The sequence below is a fragment of the Oxyura jamaicensis genome, chromosome 5 (genome assembly GCF_011077185.1).
Source record: "Oxyura jamaicensis isolate SHBP4307 breed ruddy duck chromosome 5, BPBGC_Ojam_1.0, whole genome shotgun sequence".
Classification (NCBI taxonomy): domain Eukaryota; kingdom Metazoa; phylum Chordata; class Aves; order Anseriformes; family Anatidae; genus Oxyura; species Oxyura jamaicensis.
Window position 1 is genome coordinate 31,297,200 of NC_048897.1, and position 25,255 is coordinate 31,322,454.

General features: G+C 41.9%; 1 protein-coding gene across 2 annotated transcripts in view; it reads left to right on the forward strand.

Moving 5' to 3' along the window:
* TTLL5 (tubulin tyrosine ligase like 5) overlaps window positions 1-25,255 on the forward strand; it is a 127,258-nt gene that overhangs the window by 11,370 nt on the left and 90,633 nt on the right. The window contains exons 9-14 of one of the 2 annotated variants that reach the window (XM_035327649.1): window positions 9,433-9,534; window positions 9,676-9,767; window positions 11,857-11,964; window positions 20,855-20,936; window positions 22,384-22,445; window positions 24,402-24,493. In XM_035327649.1, coding sequence (XP_035183540.1) covers window positions 9,433-9,534; window positions 9,676-9,767; window positions 11,857-11,964; window positions 20,855-20,936; window positions 22,384-22,445; window positions 24,402-24,493 — 538 coding nt within the window. The remainder of the gene's footprint in view (window positions 1-9,432; window positions 9,535-9,675; window positions 9,768-11,856; window positions 11,965-20,854; window positions 20,937-22,383; window positions 22,446-24,401; window positions 24,494-25,255) is intronic. The other variant, XM_035327650.1, reaches the window with a different exon arrangement.

The window sequence follows — 25,255 nt, forward strand, 5'->3', positions numbered from 1 at the left end:
ATTACTTCACATGCTGTAACACTTTGGTTTAAAGCTGGGACAAAACTTGTGTGGGGCAGGAGGAAATGCCGTAACCTTTGGGAGAAGAAGCTGGTTTCTGTCCTTTACTTAGGAGAAAGAGTGCTAAAGTGTGGAAGCAATTTGTAGCAGAGAACTGAGAGATAACATAGAAGCCTGGAATAAAAGTCAGTGTTGAAGCAATCTAAGGGGAAACCCACCAGCAGAACAAAGGAATCTATTTTAGGGACCTTCACTAGTAATTGCAATACTACGTGGTGATTTCCATGTACAGAGGTTGCTTTCTGAAAGCATAGGTAGTCCCTGAAGTGTAGTCAGGGACTTTTTTTCCTCTATTTTCTTCTTTTAGCCTGTCTGAAAGGTAATGTTTTCCTCCAGTCTTATGGTTTGTGTATTCCAAATACAAGAGGAACCTAACTGCTTCAGTAAAGCTGGAACCTCTACCAGAAAAGGAGTATTGTCAGGAAACCATAAGATGTAATGATCTTGCAAAAGGACAGACTTGTTACTGTACATGTTTGTGATCAGATGTTTGACTAGATACTTCCTTAGGCCTGGTTGCTCTTGGCACAGCTAGACTTATCATGACGTGATCTGGACAGGAATTTGAGGCCTCAGTGCTGAGGAGAAGAAAGGGATTATGGATCAAGCCTGTGTGACTTGTATTTCATTTTCCATGTGGAAAAGTGAAGAAAAGTTTCCTTTGAAGGAGGTCTGAAGGGTATATACACAGAGGTATGTAACAAAGCCTTCAGCTATTGCTGGTTGATTTGTGCTAGAAATACTGAATAACTGTCTGGTTTGTCCTGGTTGAGGTTCTTCAGTGCAACTTTTCAGGCAGATGTTGACCATAAAGCTTTTTTTCCCTTATTATTCAGAAGGGTATTGAGTAGAACTTAGGAAGTGCCAAACAAGCAAAAATAGGTAGACGAAGCATGCTTGCATACATCTGGTAATTGTTCTTTCAGGCACCAAGTTGCTAAATATCTATATTTTATCATCTACATTGACCATCTGTGACTTGCAGCCTGGAGACCTCTAGCTGGTACTTCTGTATTGAAGCTGTAGGTTTGGACTGGCTCCCTGAAGCATATATTCTAGAATGAGGTAGCCTTGACAAGTGGCCATGTTAATCTGAGGGTCTAACTCAATCATTTGTTCTCATGTTAAAAATATGGGTTGTTTTATTTGAGACTTCTAAAATATGTGATTAGAATATCTAGTATCCATACTCATGGATGTATCTCATCAAGTCCCATGGACTTGTGCACTTTCAGGTTCATTAGATGGTCTTGAACCTGATTTTCTCCAACACTGGGCAGTTCATCATTCTTCTAGTCCCTGCCTTTGCCTTCTGGGGTGTCTGTCTTGCTTGGTACCCCCAGACATAATAGGGACTTGACACGTCGTGGTGGGAGTTCATAGTGAAACGTCTCCTTGTTTTTTTGGATACTTCTCCATTGCCTACTTTTTGCCTAAATTACCAGATTTAGGCAGCCTTATTTCTGAGCCTGAGTGGCTGGAAGAGTTCTAGTCCAGCAGGAATTTGTTAGTCTAATTTACACTGAAATTGAAAAATAGATTTTTTCTTAAAAAAAAAAAAAAGGTGACACTGAGTTAAAAAACAAATGTTCTTGCAAAGGGCGCAAGGAGCAGCAGCTGGGGGGAAACTTGCCAGAGCGACATGAGACTGCCAGTAATGGCGGAGGGGGCAGATGGGCTTCCAAGTGCTGCCACCGGCTGCCTTCTGCCACCTGAGCTCACCCTGCTCCTCCACACAGTGCCCCTCCTTTGGTAGCCTGGCTTCCTAATTAGCACTGGCTCCGCTGGGATATTTACCTTTTCTGTGCTGGATTCCTGTGGTTTCCAAAGAATTCAGGTGCATGCTGCGAGCCAAGGAATTGACATTACCTCACAGCCTGTGCTTAGGCCAGAGCCTGCTGCAGCAGCCCAGTTCCCCCTTGCAGTAACCCCTGCCTGGCAGGCCTCTGCTTCTTAGGGAATGCAACTTATTTCTGTGTGGACACCTGGGATCAAACTGCAGCCACTTCAGTAGACATCAGCTCACCCAGGAGCTAAGGAGCAGTGTGTTTCATGATGCGCATCCCCACTGGACTATGCACTCACTGGTGGATAGTGCAGCCAGCCAGGAGGGCTTCTGCTGTTTCTTTGCTTTTATTGAGATGAACAGGGCTTGAATCACCGAGGGGAAAGATTGGTCTACCTACGTACATATGGTTTTCTTAATAAAAACTTACTGCCTCCACAGACACCAGTTATCTCCTTTTAGACTGTTTTTTACCTTGAATTTGCTTGTATAAAATTGAGTAGTTGGACCTCAGGCCCTTACTGTCTCTAACACAGTAGTGTGTGTGTGTAATGTATATTTATGTATATGAATAAAACACATACATTTAATATATAAAATCTATATATACATGTGTACATACATTTATATGCATATATATAAAGTGATCATATATATTAAAGTATGTATTGATATATGTAAGTATAATAAATATATATAAGAAAGTAGAGACTGGGAAACAATAGAAGTTCACAAAATCAGAGACTGGTTGAGGTTGGAAGGGACCTCTGCAAGTCATCTAGTCCAAATCTCCTGCTTGAGTAGGGCCACTCACAGCTGGCTGCCCCAAACCCTGTCCAGGTGCCCTTGAGTATCTCCATGGACAGAGACTCCACCTGTGTCTGTCCATATCCTGCTAGGGGCAGTGCATATGATGGAAACTCAAAATGGTTATGAAAATATTTTTTTAAAAAAAAAAACACAACACAAAAAAAAATACCACAAAAAAAAAATAACACCACCCCAGTGTTTTTCTTTCTCTGGGGGCAGCTGGTAGAATTGCTCCTGAATCTTGTTCTTTAAGAATAGAGTGCATGAAAAATTTAATCTATGAAAAATTTAATCTACCTTTGGTTAGAGGAAATTCAGCCATAGTAGAGATGTCACTAAAAGTACTTTTTGTGTTTTGTAATTCCCCTACAAGGTTTGGCTTCTATTCCTAAGCTTCTGCTAACTGACATATCAGATGCTGGAAAAATAATAATAAAAAAATCTATAATGACAACAGGGGGGAGTGTGATGGTCCCTACATACACCTGTGTTTATTTTTTGACCTGTACTGCAAGGCAACTCCCAGGTAGCATTTTGGAATCCAGACCATGATGCTGTTTAAAATTGAAGCATCTGTAGTTCTCTTCTACCAGTTCTAGTCTGTTGAACAGTTCCCTCAGGGCATCTTGTTTCTTTTAGTCCTGACTTTAGCAGCAGTTCATGAGAACCATAAAGAGAAATGACTGGTGCAAATAACTTTCTATGTGGCCTTAGTTCCCTGAACAAAGTGGCAGCCAGTAGACTAACAGGGAAGCCAAAGACTAACACATGAGGAGCGGAGGGGAGGGAAGAGGGATTGAGAAAAGTGACTCCAAGCAAAAAATGTGAGGAGCGTGCTTCTAGAAATGCTTCTTTAGTTATTTCCAGGACATTTATGCAGGAAACCTGCGTGCAGTCATGGAAAAGACTATCGTAATGTGTGCTTTTTCTGTAGCACTTGTTTGAGAGAAAAGGGATTAACTATTCTTTCCTTCTTCCCACTCTAAGGTCTTTTCTCTTCTCCTCTTCCTTTCCCAGGCCCTGGTTAGATGTCTCAAATAAGCATTCCAGAGCTGCCAAGTTTTATGCAAAACCATGTAACATCTTATGTAAATATTTAATGATCCAGTTTACGTATTTGCAAAATGACTTGCATATGATAAACTTCACCTTGTGGTCAATTTGTTTCCTGAAGTAGTGCTGGGAGTAAGGCAAAGAGCAGCATGTGACCTCTTGGGTAGTGAATGTGTGACAGTAAAAGGGTAGGTTATGTTAAAGCAATGTAGAGGTGTCAGGGGCTAATCAAAATTTGGGGTGGTACGGTGGGTAGTAAGAAGGCAGTAATCTGTACTGAAAAGTGATTTTTAACAGGGGAAGTGTAGCACAACAGGGAGGCAGAGGGCTGGGATGCCTCTGGGTGACTTACTGTTAGTCTAGAGGCTGTGGGTCCTTCTGGAGTCTGAAGGAATTATCAAGAATTTCTCCCTTGCATTTTCTGTTCCTGGTGGCTAGGCTACCAGCTGCCACTCCTGCCATCCCACTGCTTGCTTTTCATTGTTCTTCCTCCCTCTGTGATCCAACAGAAAGTGCAGCCAGAGGGAAGGCAAATGTATTCTTGTTGAAGGTGAGCTCTGTCACATAGTGCAGTTGCTGGTTAAAGGGAACTAGTTTTTGTCTTTGGCTTGAGCTGGATGTGCCTTTGTGACTTTCAGCTGAGATGTAGGCAGGTGTGTCACAACTGTTGATTGTGAGTGCCACTTCCTATTCTAGGTTTTAAAATCAGAAATAAAGGGCATCTAACGCTGTCCTGAGGAAAGAGAAGCTGCAGCAAAACGGATGGAGGCTGCCAGGGCTGTTCACAATCTGATCGTTGCTACTTCTGCCTGGGAGGCTGTACCACTGACAGTAGTTTGAGTGGAAACTGAAGAGTTGCACAGACAACCTCAGTTTTATCTTCCTTGTTTCCAGGTGTGTTTTTGAGATAGAAGCTCTACCGGAATGCTTATGTCTAGAAGCTTTTGGAATCTAATCTCTTATATTATGCTAGTAGGTGTCCTTAATTTTGTTAAAAAAAGGTGGTGGAGAGAGGGTTGGTTGTTAGTTTTTTTTTAGAAGCCTTACATGAAAATTGTAAGAACTCAAAGCAGTGTGAGTTTAGTGGTTGAACTGTTCATGTCACACCAACTTAACTACCAGCAATACACAACAACATCAAGTGTGTTGGGTTTCTGTGTTGCAAAGCATTCTGTGTACTCCATAGCTTTGACAGGGCCAGTTCTCAGCAGGGAAAATAAGAGTTGGTTGAGACAGAGCAAGAAGGTGGTGTTAGTGAACACAAGATGGCATTTCTGAAGATTTTCACTTGGTAAAATAGTTTCCGTTGGTTGAAGATTTGCCTCCCCGTTTGGACAGGCTGGCCTGTAATTTAGGAGTCCTTTTGGATTCCTGGCTGATTGCAGGCTCCCACATAGCAGCATCCACGAGTAATACTTTGGCTAGGAAACAGTCCTATCCTGGCGGATGATGACCTGGCCTCAGTTATTTGTGCCTTCATCACTATTTGGCTGGACTATAGCAATATGAGATACCTGGGCATGAAGCCTTTAGTGCTTAGGAAAATAGCTTGTACAGAAAGTTGCAGCATGTGCTCATGATAAATTGTGTAACAGGGAAAATATCAGGCTTGCCCTTTATTTTCTGTGCCACCTTCCCATATAGTTTTAAAACTGTTCATAGGATCTTGGCCCTTGTCTTTTTGTTGATAAATGTTCAATGCTTCGGATCAATAAAAGGTTACTTACGCTTTTTAATGATGTGGCCAGGACTTGATAATCCTTTAAAAGACTGAAAGAGTTATCATGAGTTTGTTATGATCTCAGAAGAATTTACTAGGAGATCTTACAAACATTGAAGTTTTCCTACTTTCCAGTCATAGCCTGTTGCCGTGACCTTATTGTATGTAAGAATAATTTCTACATTTTTGTTGAAGCAAGGCATTCTGTAGTGTGCAAGTCTCGTTTCCTGGAGAGACCAAGTGCAGTAATTGGATAGCTTTGTTACTGCATTGGAAGGAAGATGCTGTGATGTATGGTATGAAAAGCTGTGGAACTAGAGAGTACTAAAGGTAATCATAACTGGTATTTCAGTGATAGTGACACTCTTCATTGCAAGCAAGTGCTAACACAATATAAGGGAAGTAGGCTATTGCCAGCATTGTACCATCGCCATTTTAACATCCAGAGGGTATTGATAGGGGCTGAAGAAATAACTTTAGTTTTCCATTTGTAATTTGCAGATTGTACTTTGGATAAGGCTAGTAAGGCTGTGAGAGCAGCTCTGCAAGAATGTATTAAGTTGACATTTGATTCTGTTGTTTAAAGCTTGGAGTCCTTCTGATAGCAGACTTGAGTCACTTAACATTTTGTTTTTTTTTTTTGCTGCATTACTGAACTGGACCACGATTATGCCTTAAAATGACAACAAGTTTATGCGTAGAAAGCTCTCAAATACACTGGAATCCTTTCTGAATAATCAATTCCTATGGAAATGTAAATCCTATAGTAGCCTTATTATTCTTAGGGCATGGAGTTCAGACCAGCTAATAATAAGGATAGTCTCTGTAGAAGGAAGCTTATGCAAGTGTTTGAAAGTTCTTTTAAGAACCACTATTTAGAAGTATCATTTATATCTGCCAGGAGTTGATATTCTCATATTTCTGATTATGTGCATAATTAGCAACAAGAACAACAAAAAATAAATTGATGAGTGTGGTGAACCTAATTGTTCTCTTCTTCAAAGTATCAAGGGAACCCTGACTTTCTGAAATAACTTGCTACTTATGCTCAGTGTCTTCTAGAATCTGGTTAAAAGCATATTATCAACAAATGCTTTCAGTGTGCTGCTAATAAGTGATTGTTAAGATGGAGATTAAGTTATAATTAGGAACCAAATATGTGATTGTTGTCATTACTTTCAGAGCAGAAGAGCTAAATCCAGGAAACTTACAGTTAAACTGAAAAGAAATGCAAATATTTTAAGATGTGGAAATATTTGGAAAGGGGATTCAAACTTCCAAACTCCCTTCTGTTGCCAACTGCTCTAACTTCATGTATAGTTAAAGCTCAGAAAAATCTGGTGCAAGATCATGTTCACTTTTTTAACCTTGCCACTCAGTTGCATCATGGAGTTTTTTTCCTGCTCCCACCTGTGTGTTTATTTTTAATTTTAATTTAATATGGATTTGCTGGTATTGTTCCTGTGGGGAGAGAGATTTCTCAAAATGGCTACCAAACAAGAGCATTAGTGGCTTCAGTTTCACTGAGAAATGGGATATTTGGCAGTTCTTTGTAAAGGAGGTTTTTTTTTGTGTGTGTGTGTGTAACTTGTAGTTGGATGTCCTTTTATAGTCCAGCATCTCTGAACTGTGGAAAATGAGGGAAGGATGAAGAGAGGTGATTTTAATAAAGTGAAGGGGGATGCATTTTTATTTTCTGGATGCCAGGTTCGTTGCACAGCCGGATTCTCTGGATTTCCCTCCCTCCTTCTCTCCTACGTTTTTCTTGACTGCTGTCTCCTTTTTCCTACTTTGAGGGTTCATCAAATTTACTCTTCTTGTGAATGATCCTACACTGACATCTTAAATCATTGTGGTGTAGGAGAATGATCAGAGTGAAGGAGGTGTTTTTCTTTTTTGGTTGACTTTTTTTCCCCACTAGAACATGTCTGCTGTTACAAACTGTGGTGGCTAGCAGTGGCTCACACTGGTATTTCTACAAACCAGATGCCATGGATTCTGTGCTTGATCTTTTGTTTTACATATTGTTTTCCAAAATCTGAGGCATAAAATATATCTTGAAAAGAGAACTGATTACGTGCAGAATAACAATTATTACCTCATACTTAACTTGATGTCAGGTCCTTGTCTGGTTGTAGGATTTTGCAAATATGGCCACAAACAGTATTATCCTTTGCTTAATGTTTGCATTTTTTTGAGATAATTTGTACCCTTCTCCTAAAATGAAGACACTACTCTGTGTCCTGACTAACACCTTCCTTTGTAGCACCCAGAAGAGGGTGCACCTGTATCTGATTGAAGTTAACTGGCATCCTTCTATACTTCATCGAGTGGCCATTCAGTCAGATCCATGGATTGATCTGACTTGCCTGTGTCTACCCAATTTGTGGAGCAGATCAAGGAGAGTGGCTGGAACATGGAAGTGAGCAGGTGATAAGCTTTCAGCTGCAGTATGTCCTTACACTGACAAAGGCTGATCATACAACTCCATGTTTAGAATGCAATTTTTTACACAAGATACAATATTAAACACTTTAAACAGGTATGGCTATCGGAAGAAACAGTCCTGCACTCTTCCTGGCTGCTGTTCTCCTTTTCCTGTTGACCTTTTCCTTTCCTGACACAGGTATGTGATCAGTTCCCTTCTGTCTATATAATATGAACTCTAACAGAGGGGTAGCATGTGCAACAGTACTAGCAGTACTAGCACAAAAAGACTGTTTTTACATGACATGTCTGCAGTGGCATCACTCCTCTCTTGTGTCAGAATTGTGTAGGTAGAGTGAAGGTGGGTAGTTGAGGAAAGAATATGGGTAGCTTAAGTCTATGTGGCCACTGAAAAAAAAGTAGACAGGATCTGGGTGCTGGTCTGCCTTTTTCATTCTTCTTTCATGCGTTTTTCTAGCTCACACACTGTTCCCTCTGCCTCCTTACTCCCAACATAAAGGCAAAAAAATAAAAATAAAAAAAAATCCTTCTAACTCCTTACAAACCAAAATCTGGGCTATTTTTCAGTTGGATCAGTTCTTTGATTCATTTCAATGCAAACATCTTTGATGGCAATTTATGGCTTAGGGAGTGTTGATGGAGCACTAGTTTGCAGTACAGCTAATTAACACCTTTTAATCAGAAATTCACCGCGGATGTTGCCATAATAAACAGGCTAATTTAACTGTGGCACTGTTGGCTGTAATAGGGTTCAAACAGAGACTAGGTGAGCTTATAGCAGTGGCTTGCTCTTGATTGCTATCTTCCCTGCAGTACCTTTGTTCTTTCCTCCTACACAAGTTAGATGACATCCTTCTGATACAGAAGGGTTGCACTGTTCCTGAGAATGGCAACGCCCTGGGGCGGGAGCTGCCTCATTGGACAAATTGGTCTGGCCTGCAGGTTCTGCCTGGTTTCCTGAATGCTTCTTGAGAAAGGGGATTGACAGCTGTAGGCTGTACAGTTGTCAGCGATAGAAATCTGTCCCCACAGTCAGCCTTTCCTAAGGCATCTGTAGAGTACACAAGAACTGAACTATGCTTGTAAAAGACTTTGGGGAATATTGACTATGGTACACATATGTAGCAAGACTGCTGTATATGTGGGTGCTTTTCCAAGGACCAGTGGATCTTACATATTCATGGTAGGTCCTATTGTGAAATTGAAGGGCTCGCGGCACTGTCAAAAACTTAAATGGCCTGTCTGGCCACAATGCCTGAGGACCATAAATCTAAGCAGTTAGGAAAAAATGTGCCTAGTGTGAAGTGTATACTGTTAGGCCACAGAAACTCCAAGGAGAACAAATGGAGCCCCTTGCTTTAAAACACTGAAAAGAGACTAAATGTGTCTGAATGTGGCCCTGAACTCTATTTTTGTGAGGATTGTTTGCTCTTGAAGTCACATTACATGCATCCTTTTTCTGGCTGTTGTAGTCAAACAGTCCATGTTGTAGGTCATATTTAGCAAGGATGTCGCTCATTCCAGAAACACTATAAATCTTTATCCCTCTTTATAGGTTTGCAACCGTGAGGTATGACCAGGCATCCAAGAACATTAAAAACCAGTTTATGCATCTGACCAACTACAGTGTCAACAAGAAGAGTGGAGATTATGTCAGGTACTTGGCTGGAAAGTGGAACTTCATCTCTAGAGGCTGGGTTAATTTACCTAACTTGGTCTGAAGTTGGTACCAGCCCTCAGGAATAAGACTTGTAAAAGATAAGACTTGGTGTAAACTTGCTTTTTTTGCTTCTTTTAGCTGTGATGATCCTGAAGTAGAGGATTATGGAAACAAGTGGAGCATGAGTGCAATGCTGAGGTACTTAAAACAGGAGGGGAGAGACACTGCAGGTCAGTAGAGATCATGTTGTTTTATTTCTTTACTGGATTTTAATCATCCCACTAGTGTGAATCCTAAGAAGTCAGGGAAGAGTCACAGTGAGTCCCATATAGCATCAGAGCAGGGTGGAGGGAAGCATTGTTCCTTACAGTGTACTCTCTAGAGCTGGTTGCGCTTACTCTCTATCCTCAGAGATGAGTCCTATCCCCAGAGATAAGGTCTATCCCCTTCCCTTTTGCAAATAATACTCTGATTTTTTCTCGGGGTGTGTTTCTTAATATTTTTACCTACATTTCCCGTTTCTTAAGGTCATCCCATTCCTTCTAAAAGCTTCCCTCCCTCTACTGCTCCCATGGCCTGTTCAGTCTGATGAGTGACCAACCTCTGGAGAACTGTGCCAGTTTGAATGACTCTTGGATGTGGTGTCATCTTTCCATGGCTCAGGTTTTTGCTGAGTGTTTTCATTTCAGTCTGTGTTTCATATAAAATTGCTCCCTCTTCCCCACCTTTGCCAGGTCTGCTGGGAGTAAATGCATATGCAGAGCAGAATCCAGGTATATCCTTTAAGGGATAAGTGACCTGTGATACTGAGCTATCAGTTACACTACTGATGACAGCTGAGTCCATCCTGCAAGTGTTGCCAGGGAACATGTAAATGATGGAGGAAGGGGTTTGAATCTGGCTTTCAGGTGGAAGTAGACCTTTTCCCCATCATGTGTATGCATGGCTGGCCAATTAATTGTACCATACATTGTCAGTCAGCTCTGTAGATATAGCTATTAATAGTGATAAATCCTGCTCCCTCACCCCTCAAGTATAAGACATGCGCTCATAGGTAAACTGCTGAGCAATGCAAGGAGGTTGCTCTGTAACTGTCTGTCACAAGGCTTCTTGCACCTTTCTCTGATGCATCTGGTTCTGGTCATATGGAGGCAGAATGCTGGCTGGAAAGTGCTGGCCCTGTCTGGACTGGCGAGTTTTTTGTGCTCTGCGGTGTTCACGTGCACTTAGGCATTCCCATGTTGTATTGCTTCCACTTGGTCTTCCTCTGGCACAGCAGTTCGCATCTGAATTTGCTTGCATGATCCTTTGTAATTATTCAGGCCCCTGCATGTCATCAGCTGAACGTGAAAAATAGTAATTGTATGCCTAAATCTAACTCTCTAGTTAAGTGGTTTGTACTAGATGTTCTCTGGGACAGGGATTACCAAAGGTTTGTGTGGGTTTGCTGAGGTTTTGGTGTGTTTGCTTGTGTTGCCTTTGAGGGGTGGGAGAGGCTGCACTATCATCCTTACTAATTTTTCAGACTGTGGCTCCAGTGTTTACTCACTCCCTCTTCCTCTCACTTTTCTATTGCTCGTCCTTAAAAACAGAAACTAAGTCCGTTGTTCTTTCTATTGCATGACTCATCCCAAACCCAGTGTGGGATCCAGATCTATATCTAATGTACATCTTTTCTTGCCCTTTGCTGCACGTCTCAGCTTCTTGTTCCTGAGCTCTCTTTAGGGGTTTATACAGGAGCCAGAGAGAGCTTCCTTACTGAAACTGGAGATTATCTGTAGGTCAGCAAGACAGGAAGATATCGCCAATTATATCACCGATTATATCATTTTGAAATAATTTGTAAATCATGGTTTGGGAACAGCTGCTTTAGAGGAAGGTGCAACGTAACAGAACTGTTATATCATGGAAGTCCACAAGACAAAATTTTGTACTTCAGTGGTTGTGGCTTATACCCTGTAGTTTAAGGGCTCACCTCACTAACATGCTCTTGTTTAATCCTTCCTAATACTCTGAGTGGGTGGTGATCAGACTCCAGCTGATTTGTGCTGTTGTGTTTGCCACATGTTTCTGCTTACTTGCACTGTACTTACTTTCATATCATACTCATTTGTGAGCACTTTTGCAGTAGGATATTTATGCATGTACATGTTCCTGCTTGCATGAATTTCCAAACAATCATTGCTTTATCATCCATAGGCTCTCATGTGCTTTGATTCACAAAGGTATCTGTCCATATACATATACTCATGCTTTTCTAGATATTGTGTGCTGCTTCACAATCTACTTTTTTCCCCCCCTTCCCTCCCCTCCTTGCAGCACTGATGGCCAATGTGGAAGACCTGATTATCAAGACTGTAGTTTCTGCTGAACTGGCCATTGCTACGGCTTGTAAGACTTTTCTTTCGCATCGTGGCAGCTGCTTTGGTAAGGAACTAGGGATGTGTTTGTTGACTGGCTCTTGAGTTCTGTTTGAAACTTCCATCTTTTCAGTGCTACAGGGGGACTTGCATTTCCTATTGCAAGGAAGCCTGATTCTGTGTTCTTTTCTCAGTATAGGACTCTGAGGTTGGAGGATGTTGAATCACAATTGCCTCTTTGCCTGCATCATTCATTAGTCTTATCCTAGAAAAGGGGATGATGAAAAGGGACTTGAAAGGGAACTGGAGAAGTGCTGGAAAGTTGAAGTAACTGACCCACGAGTGTCCTTGCAAAGGTTGTCTGTGGATAATGAAATATCCCTTCAGAGTATTTAATACTTTGGGCAAGATGGCTCAATTTAGTTCTGAATTAGAGCCGTACGTGGGTCTGAGGGTTAAGAAAGAAATGTGTAATGCAGTTCCTTCAATGACAGTGGTGGTAATGCCTCTTGGGCTTGTACTTGTGTGAGAGAACCGCATGGCGGCGTCAAAGTTTATTTCTGGCAGAAGCTGGATGCAGAGCTATGTGCTGGCAAAGGAATTTGAGAACTCGCTGGCAGCAGATGCTGGGAAGGGGTCCAGAAAGCAGCGGCTGGTACCAGAGTGTGCCTTCTCCTGCTTTCCAGTGGCTGCTTCCCAACCTTCCCTAAAGAGGCCTCCTCCTGCTCTTAGCTGCCCTCTGCTCACGTGGAAGCACACACAAGGGAAGAGTCTTGGGGCAGGGGAAAAAGAGTCTTGATTGTGTTTCAGTCAGTGCTTAAACCAAAGACCAAACTTAGCTTAGGCTATTCCGTGTTTGGGTGTTGGGACTTCTGTTTAAACTAGCTGTGACAGGTAAAATCAACTTGTGTGGTCTTTGCGTTGCACTTAGGTGTTTATAGCCGTACAGCCTGCTACACTAACATAACTGCTGTCCTCTTTGGATTCCCTGGGCTGATGAGTCATGGTCAAGTATCCCAGGAGGGGCCATGGCTGATCAGTTACCTGCCAAATCAGCTACCTCTCAGTCCTTAGCTTCTACTCGGTGACTCTGCCTTTGTTCAAAGTTGAAGAACGGTGGTGTACATGGGTGCTTGAGTTAGATGAGCTCTTTAATGAAGTAATAGTTTAGCAGCTACTCCAGAAATATCAACAACTGGATTAAAAACAAAAACAACAACAAAATCTTAACTGCCTTTTTTTTTAATTCTTCCATTTTCCTCTCTGTTGTGTCTCTAGATTCCACTGAGCTGCGTATGTGGAAACTAATGTTCCTCATGTACTTTCTGCTGGGCCTGGCTCTGAGGTTATCCCACTTCCTGCTGCCTCCCCAGGGCTGCACTAACCACCCTCTCAGATGCTCCCCCACAAATAAAGTGTTTTGTTCCATTTGTTTCAGTGTAAACATAAATTAAGAGCTTCCCAGGAAAAAGAGCTTAAGCAGGAGCCATACTGCTTCCCTAGGGAGCCTGAGGCATTCCCAGAGCTCTGTACTTTTTGCCACCTTCCCCCACAATGAAGTGGTGGTCCTTATCCCAAGGATTTGAACTGTGCTTGTTATGCTATATGGCTTGTTCTTCATCCCCTTGTCTTGTTCTGATGCCACTTTTAACCCTGTTGCAAACAAACAAAAATTTTAAAAGGCAATTCTTCTAGTTGGAAATGTTCAGAATTGCTGAGTTCATAGCTGTTAACAAGAGGAAGAAAACTGGGAATGAAGATTTCAAGGCAGCGTGCAAAGGCTCCCAGGAGCCTTTTTCTTCATTCTAGGCTGTGAACAATGAAGCTGCATGTGTGTCCTGAGAGAGATTGATCACTTACAGAATATCTCAGACTTCTGAAACATGTTTCTGAGGTTCAGATACAGAAGTAGCTTTTATTTGAAAAGATTATAGAAAAACATGAGTAACTTAATGTGTATTCTGTTGTAGTCTTCATAATGCTTTTGTGGGAGATAGGACTCCAGCACAATTACCATCTTCTTACTAAAAATTAAATCAGAAATAATTTGTTTAGATTAGACTGTCAACTTTATTTCTGTAACAGTTTAGATCTGTCATTGTGCTTCATTCTTTTCCCAAGTAAACTTTTTTACGTAGTATACATTTCTTTTAGATTTGAGGGAAGAGACTCATGACATGGCTTCTTCATGTTCTAAAACAAGACTGGTGAGACTGTCTGTATGGTTCCAGCTGCAAATGCTTGCCTAGATAGTGAGAGTGGTAGGTCAGAATGATTATTTTCTAATGTTAAAGTGTGGTACTGCTGAAAACTTGTGAAAAGACTATAGTGAGTCCCCTTTTGGTTATGTGATGTTAGCTGTTTACTACATTTTAGTAATAACTGATTCTCAATAACTGATTTCCGCCCCCCCCCCCCCCCCCCCTTTTGATTAGCCAATAATTCTTCATTTAAAATTAAGCTGCTAGTAAATAGTCACAGAATCATCTAAGTTGGAAGAGACCTCCAAGATCACCTAGTCCAACCTCTGACCTAACACTAACAAGTGCTCCACTAAACCATATCACTAAGCTCTAAATCTAAACGTCTTTTAAAGACCTCCAGGGATGGTGACTCAACCACTTCCCTGGGCAGTCTACTCCAATGCCTAACAACCCTTTCAGTAAAAAAGTTTTTCCTAATATCTAGCCTAAACCTCCCCTGGCGCAACTTGAGCCCATTCCCCCTTGTCCTGTCACCAGACTTGTAACCAGTAATTCCAGAGGAGGGCATGCTGCAGCACTCTGAATCAGTACATCATCCTAAAACAGGTCACCAGTTGAGTTGTTGGCTGCTGCTGAAGATTTCTTTGAGAGAAACTGGATTTTGCTGAAGATTTCTTTGAGAGAAACTGGATTTTGCGCTGACTTTGAAAAACATAACATCTTGGTGTGAACAGGAGGTGCAATGGGCATACATACAATCAAGGTGACTAAAGACTGCATTGTACTCTCCTGGAGTAAGCACTTCTGGGTGGGCTAGAAAAGGCAGTGAAGACTGCTTTCAGACAGTCTGAAAACTCTCTCTATAGGATTGTTTAGCAGAGATGGAATGAAGGCAACTGGGTGCAGCACTTATTTATGCCAGCACCTGGTATAGTACCACTCTCTGTACTCACTGAAACATGACTCTGGAGAAGCAATACATTAAGTCCCCTGTTTCACTCCCTGCTCTAGTCAACCCAATAGTGACAGCACTGAACTCTTCTGCAATCAAGAAGGCAGGGCAGGCTAGGATAATATGCATGTTTCTTGATCCCACCAAGGCATTACTGAGCATCCAGCTTAGCTGCTTCTTTGTCCTAAGGGTGAAATTGGCCAGTCATATGCTACTAATCTACATGAAAATGGTATAGAGCAGATAAACTGTTGTACTACTTGTGTGGTGTTGACCTCGAGCTAAACACTTAAACAGTCTTAATTTGTATCTAATCACCAGTCTTCAACCATCTATGTTACTGCTCTTTGTGAACACTTAATTTTCCTAGTAGTAGCAGTCGACCTGTTTGGGATAATGGTATTCTTTTGTAGTATTGAGCAGTGTTGGCCTGCTCCATAAAGAATTTTGAAGGATACAAAAAATGTGCGATTAAGGGTTTTCTGCACTGACTTGTTTGACATGATTATAGGAGAGTCCCTGCTTGGAGACTTATGTATACCACACACATTTTCATCTGTGAAACCAGAATAAGATATGCCAAACTAATAGCAGAACAAGTGTTCCCCGCACTTAATCTTTTTTGCAAAGCTTAATCCATTCAATTTAGCTCCTTACTGTCAGTCTTTGCTCTAAAACTGGTATGTAAAGATGCCAGCTTGAATCTGAGTCTTCTGGCTCCGGTCAGATTCAGAAGTCCTGTACCTTTCTGAACAGGTCTCCTAATGATTGTAATGTGCCAAGGTAGTTTTTGTTAATATATGTATATCTTCAGATTTGACTGAAACGGTCAGCTGAATGTGAACACTAAGAAGAGTGTGTGGGATAAGTCTTCTAGTGATAGCTCCCATAGGAGCTAGTCACCATCCGTGCACTGTTTTCCTTACTTGTCATTTCATAGATCAAAATGGTACCTAACTGATGGATTTAGCACCCAGAGATCAGCTGAAAGTCAGAATCACTGCTGCCACAGGAGTTTTTGTTTCCTTTAGGAAACTGTTCTCAGCTTGCTAGCACCAGTTTCTTTAACCTCTTTTCTTAGGCTACTGTGTCAGACGTAGGAAGATTGAACTCATCCAAAAACAAGAAGAAATGACCAGTACTGTCAACTTTTCATGATCAGTGGACTTGTTACCTAAGTCTGAATCAACACTATGCTCTCATTCCATCTTTTACTGTCATTGGTTTTTGCAGTGACATTAAGGTCTTCTGCAGATAGCAAAGAATACGGAAGCGAGGTCTCCTGTGTTGCTGGGGCTAAGGTTAATGGAGTTTGGAGTTTGAAGTTAGAAATCAGAAGAACGTGTGTTAGTAAAGTCAGGAAATATGCTCTACTTTTTTCTTCATTTCAGTTATCTATGGAGTCAGTTGTCTTTATTTTGATCTACCTGCTATTACTTTTTCTTAACTTGGCCACCCAAATTTGTTGAAGAACAGGAAGTAATATATCAACTCTTCCACTCCTCAATGACATAAGGGAACTTAACTGGTGTCATGAGGTGGTTACCGGGGTGCTAACCTCTTCACTGACTATGATTTCACGTACTGTGTTGAAAAACATTCTCCTTCATGGGGGATAATTTATTTACCCTGTAAAATTAGCACTATAAAGGCAGCCCAGTTTACACCAAGACTTGTGTTCTTTGATTTTTTTAACTGTAAAGATTGCCTTTTTATCTTTTCTAACTCCAGAATGGAAGGATGATTCTGATTCTGCCTTGGTATAAATGATGAGCCCAACTGTGGTCTTTTCTTCACCAAAGTAGTGGTTTCCATAGGCACCCTCAAATTAATTCACTTTGGAAGACTTCAGGATTTTATTGGAAATGTAACTATGTCCTTCAGGCATCAGTAGGAGGAAGAAAGGTTGCAAAGCCTTCTCATAAGCAATGAACTTTCTCTAATCACCTGTCATTGGGAAACTGCCTCTAAGTGAGGTAATTGCATGCTTAGACAAGCTAATAGGACAGACTGGCAGGTTCTGTCTGCATCTCATGTGAAGCAGAAAAGAACACCAAGATGTGGAATAGTTGATCCATCTTGTTGGATCCTTTCTTATATTGATAACACTGAGAGATAAAGCCTTCTTTTATTAAAACGACGTCCTCTGAAGAAGGGAGTTAAAGAACCTGTATTATTTGGAATGCAAGGCAAATTCCTGCACCAATAGTTTCCCCAGAACACTGTCCAGAATAGAGGCTTCATTCTACTATCCCTTAGTGTTAGACAGCATGACCTTTTGCTTACCAAATCCTAAACTGTTATGCTGGCCTCTTGTAGAATAACAAGAGTGATTGAGTATCTGCTGATGATAGGTCCCAACGTGCAGACTTTTTATGGCACTGTAGCTGTTAAGATGTACAGTTGAAGCAGGTACTGTACCATCACTAGGTAAAGCAATCTCTGTGAATTCGTTGACTCATTTACAAAATACTTAGCAGTTTCTGAAGCCTCAACTAGGATGGAAAAAAGGAAGACTGGAATTCCAGTGGCACAGGTGTAGTTCCTCGCACTTAGGAGTTTCTTGCTCAAAATGAGGTCTGTTTTTGTTGCAAAACCAGAAAAGTTGCATACCGTGCAATTTTTTTCAGTGTCTATGTGTCACTTCATAACCTCAGGTTGCCTCCATTCAATTGCAGAAAACCTCCTCTGCAATAAAGCTGCTGCTTTTTCCCTAGTGGACAAGCTGAGAACAAAGACTAAAATTACAGTGACCTTCTAGCAATTGAGCTTAATCTATGCAAAATCATGGAAACATTGTTTGCACTATAAGCTATTTCTTGTGAGTTAGTTGCTAGATTTATAGAGAATAGCAGATTCTTTGGGAATATTTTCTAAAAAGGATTTCCATTGCAGTCTCTTATGGGACTATAAGCCAAACTTGGAACACATGGTAATTTATTAGAACCAAGAAGCTTGACACGTCTCAAACCTTCCTCTTATTCTTAAATAATGACATTGATTTAAAATAATTAAAAATCTCTGGCTGAGCTGTTGCTGTTAGACTTCAGTCTAATGCTAGCACTTCTCTTGGGAGGATTGTGAAGCTCTGTCAGCAGTGACTTGTCTTTATGGGAGTGGGAGGGTAGAGGCTGTTCTGCTGAGTCTTGGCAGTATCCAATACCTCCTGATATATTTTCAATCTCCTTAGCAAACTGCAGGGGTGAAACACATTTTTCTGGAGCACAGTAGCAAGAGAAGGGGAAAAAGGGAAGGCACAGTGGAAACTTGCTATGTTAGTTTCTTCTCCTGTCAATAACAATTGTGGTGCAAGATGGGTTGTTGCATACCTACCGTTGCTGCAGCCTGAGGCACATGTTTCTGTTTTGCCCACTTTGTTTTCTTCATCCTCTCTACAAAGGGAAGTAGCAGTCTTGCTGAAGCTGGTAATTGCAGAGGGTATACTTCTGGTCTTTGCTGTGCTCATGTGATTCTACATTTTTGTACTGCCTACATGTAACCTTGACTTTTCATGATTTTTTTCTTTATTTTATTTTGTACAAATGGAAGTGGAGTTTCATAGTAGGAGGATGCTACTTCTGCATTTAATCTAGGTAGTGCATTTTCCACATGTGGAGGAAGGCCAAGGAGAGATTATTAGGCTAATTGAAAGCACAGGTAATTAATCTTCTTTTTGTGCTGTTGTATCCCAGTCAGACTTGAGAACTTTTTGTGCTCTGCCTTGTATGAGAACCCATGGCGCTTGATTCAGTTGCCAGAACATGGATGATGCATAACTGCTGATGCTCAGAGGTAGCAGAGACATCTGTCTAGGTGTTGAAAATGTGATTTAGGATACAGGGGAGCCCAAGGCCATTGTGAAGTGGTGGTGGAGTATTGCAGAAAACCCTAAGGTACTGTGGGTGGTATTAGATACCTGTGTTGAGCAATGGAATTGAGCTGAGAGGAATGCCCTGAAGAACCTACCTTCCTAATAAACAACAAGGGAATGGAGCACTAGCAATGTGGTCAGAACCAGCCAAGGTCAAGAGGTATCCAATAAGTATTTGTAAAAGTGCATGGAGTAAGTGAGCAATTAGGACTAGTGGGGTGGGAAAGAGGGAGGCTTAAAGAGCAAGTGGTTTGGAAGAGGGAGATAAGTGTGGGAGGATGACAAATGCAGAAGAGCCAAATTATTAGCAGAGGTCCTCTGAGGGTCAGAAGGGGGGAATGGCCAGCAGCAAAAGAAGCAGAAGCTAGTCAAAACAAAATGCTCTGCTTCCTGACTGGGCTTGGGAGGCTGCAGCCTGGCAGCTGCCACAGGCCCACTCATTGCTTCTCTGCCCTGGGCATGAGATTCCGGTCCACTGAAGTTTGCCGTGCAATAGGAGTCACAGGTCTTCACTAAATCTGGGATTGTCTTTTGAAATACTATATTAAAAGCACCAGAAGGTTCACTTGGTTGAAGTGCTTTGTTAATGTTTACTCTTACAATCCCTACCTCCTCCTTTTTCCTACAGTGCAACCTTCCCAGTCTGGGAAGCAAGAGAGCCAAGCGTAGATTCAGCCTCATTTCTTTGGAGTGAACCAACTCCTTAACTCTCTGTTGTTTTGCTTCTCGCTCACTGTCTGGCTACAGGGTCTAGAAGAGTGAGCAGGCAACACTCACAAATCCTGCTGCCATTTCCTCCCCTTCCAAACCCCCCTGCAGCTCATTCACTTTCCATCATAAGCTCCATGAACTCTCATACAGCTGTCTGCTTAGGAAGATCTTGTCAAGCAGTCCAGCTCCCTGGAGCCAGCGTGAACGTCAGGCAGGCGACAAAAAGCCAGGGCCAGAATTCAGGGGAAGCAGCACAGCAAAGGAATTCTTCAGCTTTCACTTCAGGCACTAGGGAGCTGATTGATTCCATGGAAATTCTTCTTCTCTGCCATACCCTGTTCTGTGGTGTTTTGAAAAAATGTGCATAAGTTGCCCTCGTGGTCATTAACTGTATTTCTTAATACTGGAAAAGAGAATTGAATTTATGCCAGCTTCTGATTTACAGTTGTCTTTGTGTAGCATCCTTCTTGCAACTCTATCCAAACTAGAGAGAACGTGTGTATAGGGTGAAGCAGTAAAATCAGTCTTGGAATGGGAAGCTGGCTTCAGTCTGGCCTGTGTTAAGCAGAACACATCTAGCAGATGTAATATGTTATGAAGGAGAGAGACATTTTAGGAGCTAAGGAAAGGATGTTTTTATAGTGACCTGCTGCAAAGTGGCAAAATGTCAATAAGATAAAGAGTTGTGGGAGGTTTTCCATGTCGATGGAACTGCAGAGAACACCCTTGTATTCTTGTGAGGATATTGCAGGAAAACATGCAGGAATAACTGGAAAGAAACTGATGTTGAAGGACATAATTTTCTATAGCTGACTGGAACAACAAATACAGGGATTAGAAAGCAAAAGGAGAGTGAAGTCCTGTTCCTAGGATCCAACAAAAAAAGCAGAGTGGACTGCTATGCTTGGGTAAATTCTATGTGGAAACAAGTTCTGCATTAACTGAAATTTATGGATGCCAAAGATTTTTCTTCTATATGATATTTCCCTAGATTCATTTTCTGCTTCTCTCTTTTCCCCACAAGCAGAATATATTTAATCTGAATTCTGAAGGAGTGAAACTTCCCACTTGTGGAATGCTGTTTATTCAGCCCTAGAGAGTTCACTGAATTTCACATGCATGATATAGATAGAAATGACCTGATAGAGACTGATGCTGGACTTATCTGGATGTTTAAAGGTGCTGGAAGGTAAACTTACAATGTTTGCTTTGTTTTCAGAGCTGTATGGTTTTGATGTCCTTATTGATGATACTCTCAAGCCCTGGCTGTTGGAAGTGAACCTATCCCCATCATTGGCCTGGTAAGTGATTTCTAGGTTAATATGAGGCTGGAACTGTTGCTGGAGATAGTTGTCCTTGAAAATTGTTGCCCCCATGTGAGGGCACGTTTTCATGAGGCCTGCAGAGTTATTTGTTCCACTGCTAAGAGCTGACAGGACAGTCTTTTGCTTTTCCCTTTGCAGAAATAAACTCATTGCAGCAAAAGGCTTTGAAAGAACCCAGTTGGGATTCCATTTTCTTTTTAATTATTTCTCCTCTACAGTCCATCATCATTGTTAACACTTCTTAATCTCCCATCATAGACAAATTTTGAAACTCTCCAGACTATTGTGTGGTGTTCCCATATGCTTGGCTGAGTAGATGCTTTAAGGTTTAGGAGGAGTCAAAGCAGAGTTCAGGCATTATGTGTGACTTGTGGATGCAGATATGTTCTTGGGCTCAATTTTTTGGTCTAGTACTCTTTAGCTAAAATCCACAACATGAGTGCAGTCTTGAACTTTACTCTGACCTTCATACCATAATAAAGGTTGGGATTTATTTTAGTAGATCTCCAGCCATGTAAGTAATATGTATCTTCTTGGAATATCTGACCCTCCTCTTGGGCTTGCCCCCCTCCCCTCTTTCTTTATCCTGCATAGAAATTTCTTCAACACACTGTTCATCACCCTAGTTTCCACAGTACCCGTTTTGTTTTCAGGAGCAACTAGAATGTTTATACAACACTTAATTTCTTTGTTTTTTAGTCTTTGCTTATATATGTACATACTGGATTACTTGCATTCTTTACCACTTAAACCTCTCCAACTCACACACACGTCCTTTGCTCTGCTTTGTTATAATTTCCAGCCTTTTTGTCCCAGTTGTTGGCCTCTTTCACAGTATAGTAGAAAATGGACGATTTCTCTGCTCCCAAGAAATCCAGCTTTGCCTGTCTGACCTGAATTTTATTGATGTTTCTAGTGGAAAAACTATGGATGTGTTTTACCTGACCTCACTGTCTGATCTCTTCATATCTGTCACTTTCCCTAACCATTTATTCCCATTTATTAGAGTTAATATATCTGTTTTCATGATTTTACATGGAAAAGGCATAGGTAATTGTGTTTTGTAGGAATTCTAAGAAAACCAGAAACCTTTCCTCTATTAAACACAGTGTAGATACATTCAGAGACTGTTTCTGGCCAAGCAGAGGTAAAACAAGGCTGTATGTTTCTGTATTAGGAGACAAAAGCTGTAAAAAAAGTTATAAAATCAACAGATGCAATGTCTATAAACAGACATACACAAATCTGTTGCTGCTTAGTATTTACTTATACATGTGTGAATCACCTAGACTTCCTCCCATGTTGATTATGACAATGTTAAGGACCAATGCAAAGAAAATATGGATTTTTGGTTACTGGTATATTCCTCTCATTTAATACCAGATAAATAATTCCTCTTGTTCTTTATTGCATGTGGGGATAGTGATGCTCCTTTGGACCTGAAGATCAAAGCTAGCATGCTCTCAGATATGTTCACCCTTGTAGGTGAGTGTAAGAAAAAGCTCCTTGAATCTTTCCACCATTTAAAACTAATAAAAAGTATGATCATGAGCATATGTTAGAAAGCACTTGTATATTAGGTTATTACATTAGTATAATAAAGGAGATTCTAGTTAAGGAGAAAAATTGCATTTAGCACTGGGAAGTAAAATGTCAACACTTCAGCTTCAGTCTGTAAATAATCTGGTTGTTTGCAATGTTTAGATGGTATTAAGTCTATACTTTCTGTATTTTAAGATGTTACTCTTTGTCTTAAGCAAGTAACTTCTTAATCCCCAGAATCAGTGTTTGTGCACTTTGAGGTTGAACATGTGGGTTCCATTTATGCTTCGTAGAAGTGGAGTCAAGACTGCGAAAGCTGCATGACTTCCTAGTGCACACCACCTTTTAGGCATCTGTAGTACAACTTGGTTCAGTTACTTGAGCAACTTGCTCCTAATGATTAAAAAAAAAAAAAAAAGATGGAAGGCTGTGGATGTGGTCTACCTTGACTTCAGCAAGGCTTTTGACACCGTCTCCCACAGCATTCTCCTCAAGAAACTGGCTGCTCTTGGCTTGGACTGGCGCACGCTTCGTTGGGTTAGAAACTGGCTGGATAGCCGGGCCCAGAGAGTTGTGGTAAATGGAGTCAAATCCAGTTGGAGGCCAGTTACTAGTGGCGTCCCCCAGGGCTCAGTGCTGGGGCCGGTCCTCTTTAACATCTTCATCAATGATCTGGACGAGGGCATTGAGTGCACCCTCAGTAAGTTTGCAGATGACACCAAGTTAGGTGCGAGTGTCGATTGCTCGAGGGTAGGAAGGCTCTGCAGGAGGATCTGGATAGGCTGCACCGATGGGCTGGGGTCAACTGCATGAAGTTTAACAAGGCCAAGTGCCGGGTCCTGCACCTGGGGCGTAATAATCCCAAGCAGAGCTACAGGCTGGGAGATGAGTGGTTGGAGAGCTGCCAGGCGGAGAAGGACCTGGGAGTGATAGTGGACAATCGGCTGAATATGAGCCAGCAGTGTGCTCAGGTGGCCAAGAAGGCCAACGGCATCCTGGCTTGTATCAGAAATAGTGTGACCAGCAGGGCTAGGGAGGTGATCGTCCCCCTGTACTCGGCTCTGGTGAGGCCGCACCTCGAGTACTGTGTTCAGTTTTGGGCCCCTCGCTACAAGAAGGACATCGAGGTGCTTGAGCGGGTCCAAAGAAGGGCGACGAAGCTGGTGAGGGGCCTGGAGAACAAGTCCTACGAGGAGCGGCTGAAGGAGCTGGGCTTATTCAGCCTGGAGAAGAGGAGGCTCAGGGGCGACCTTATCGCTCTCTACAGATACCTTAAAGGAGGCTGTAGGGAGGTGGGGGTTGGCCTGTTCTCCCACGTGCCTGGTGACAGGATGAGGGGGAATGGGCTAAAGTTGCGCCAGGGGAGTTTTAGGTCAAATGTTAGGAAGAGCTTCTTTACTGAAAGGGTTGTGAGGCATTGGAACAGGCTGCCCAGGGAGGTGGTGGAGTCACCATCCCTGGAAGTCTTCAAAAGACGTTTAGATGTAGAGCTTAGGGATATGGTTTAGTGGGGACTGTTAGTGTTAGGTTAGAGGTTGGACTCGATGATCTTGAGGTCTCTTCCAACCTAGAAATTCTGTGATTCTGTGAATTGTCATCAAGTAGCCTGCTCAGTTATTTGAGAAATGGAATCTATATCTATGCTGCTATACAGTTACCAATCTTACTGATTTAAGCACTTGCTTTTAGAGCAAGATCCAGTTTTATTCCGAAAATGTGTTTGGAAAGTGTGCAAAGTTTGAAATTAAATGACACTGGACATCAAAAAAAGAAAGACATCCTTTTTGGTCCTTAGGCAGGGACAAGAAGTCTATGTATAGACTAAGATCAGAAACTCTGGGATTATGTTTCAGGACTTGCCTGCCTTATAAATTGTCATATGGCTCCTGATTCTCACAGGCTTTGTATGCCAGGATCCAGGCCAGCGGTCAGGCCAGGCCATTAATCATTCATCTGAATCTGTCAGGAGAAATCCGTACCAGAAGCTGCAGGTAAGTGACTTCAACAAGCCAGAGCTGAAGAGGGATCGCAGGAAAGTTATTCACGTTGAATTTGGCTCAAAGGTGAGAAACTCAGTGAGTGGCCTACAAGAAAGAGACTCTTCGTCAGGGAGTGTAGTGATAGGATGAGGAGTAATGGTTTTAAACTAAAAAAGAATGGATTCAGATTAGACATGAGGAAGAATTTCTTTACTCAGAGGGTGGTGAGGCACTGGCACGGGTTGCCCAGAGAAGCTGTGGATGCCCCATCCGTAGAAGTGTTCAAGGCCAGGCTGGATGGGGCTTTGAGCAACCTGGTCTAATGCGAGGTGTCCCTGCAGGGGGGTTGGAATTAGATGGTCTTTAAGGCCCTTTCCAACCCAAATCATTCTATGATTCCATGAGTGAGTGAGGTTATCTGGATTTCCAGCAAAACTACAGAAAAGCCTCAGAGAATGCAGCTGAGTTATGAAAATGGCTGTTTAGGCATTTTCATTTTGTTGTGGGCAACGAGCTTCCAGAAGCCTAGAGCTTTATGAATGTATTGAAGACCTCCTCCTAGGCAGGAAGAGCTTTTGCATTTGAAATGTAAAGCTTATTACCCATGTACTCCTGGAACCTCTCCCTTCCTTTCCCTTGGATCCTTGGACTGAGGCCTCGTGTGGCTTGCTGTGACAGCACATTACCTTTTCTGCAGAGACAGCACTTTCTTAGCACTGTAATGCTCAAGTGCAGCTGTTCTCTATCTCCTTCTGGCTCCACTTGGATCCCATA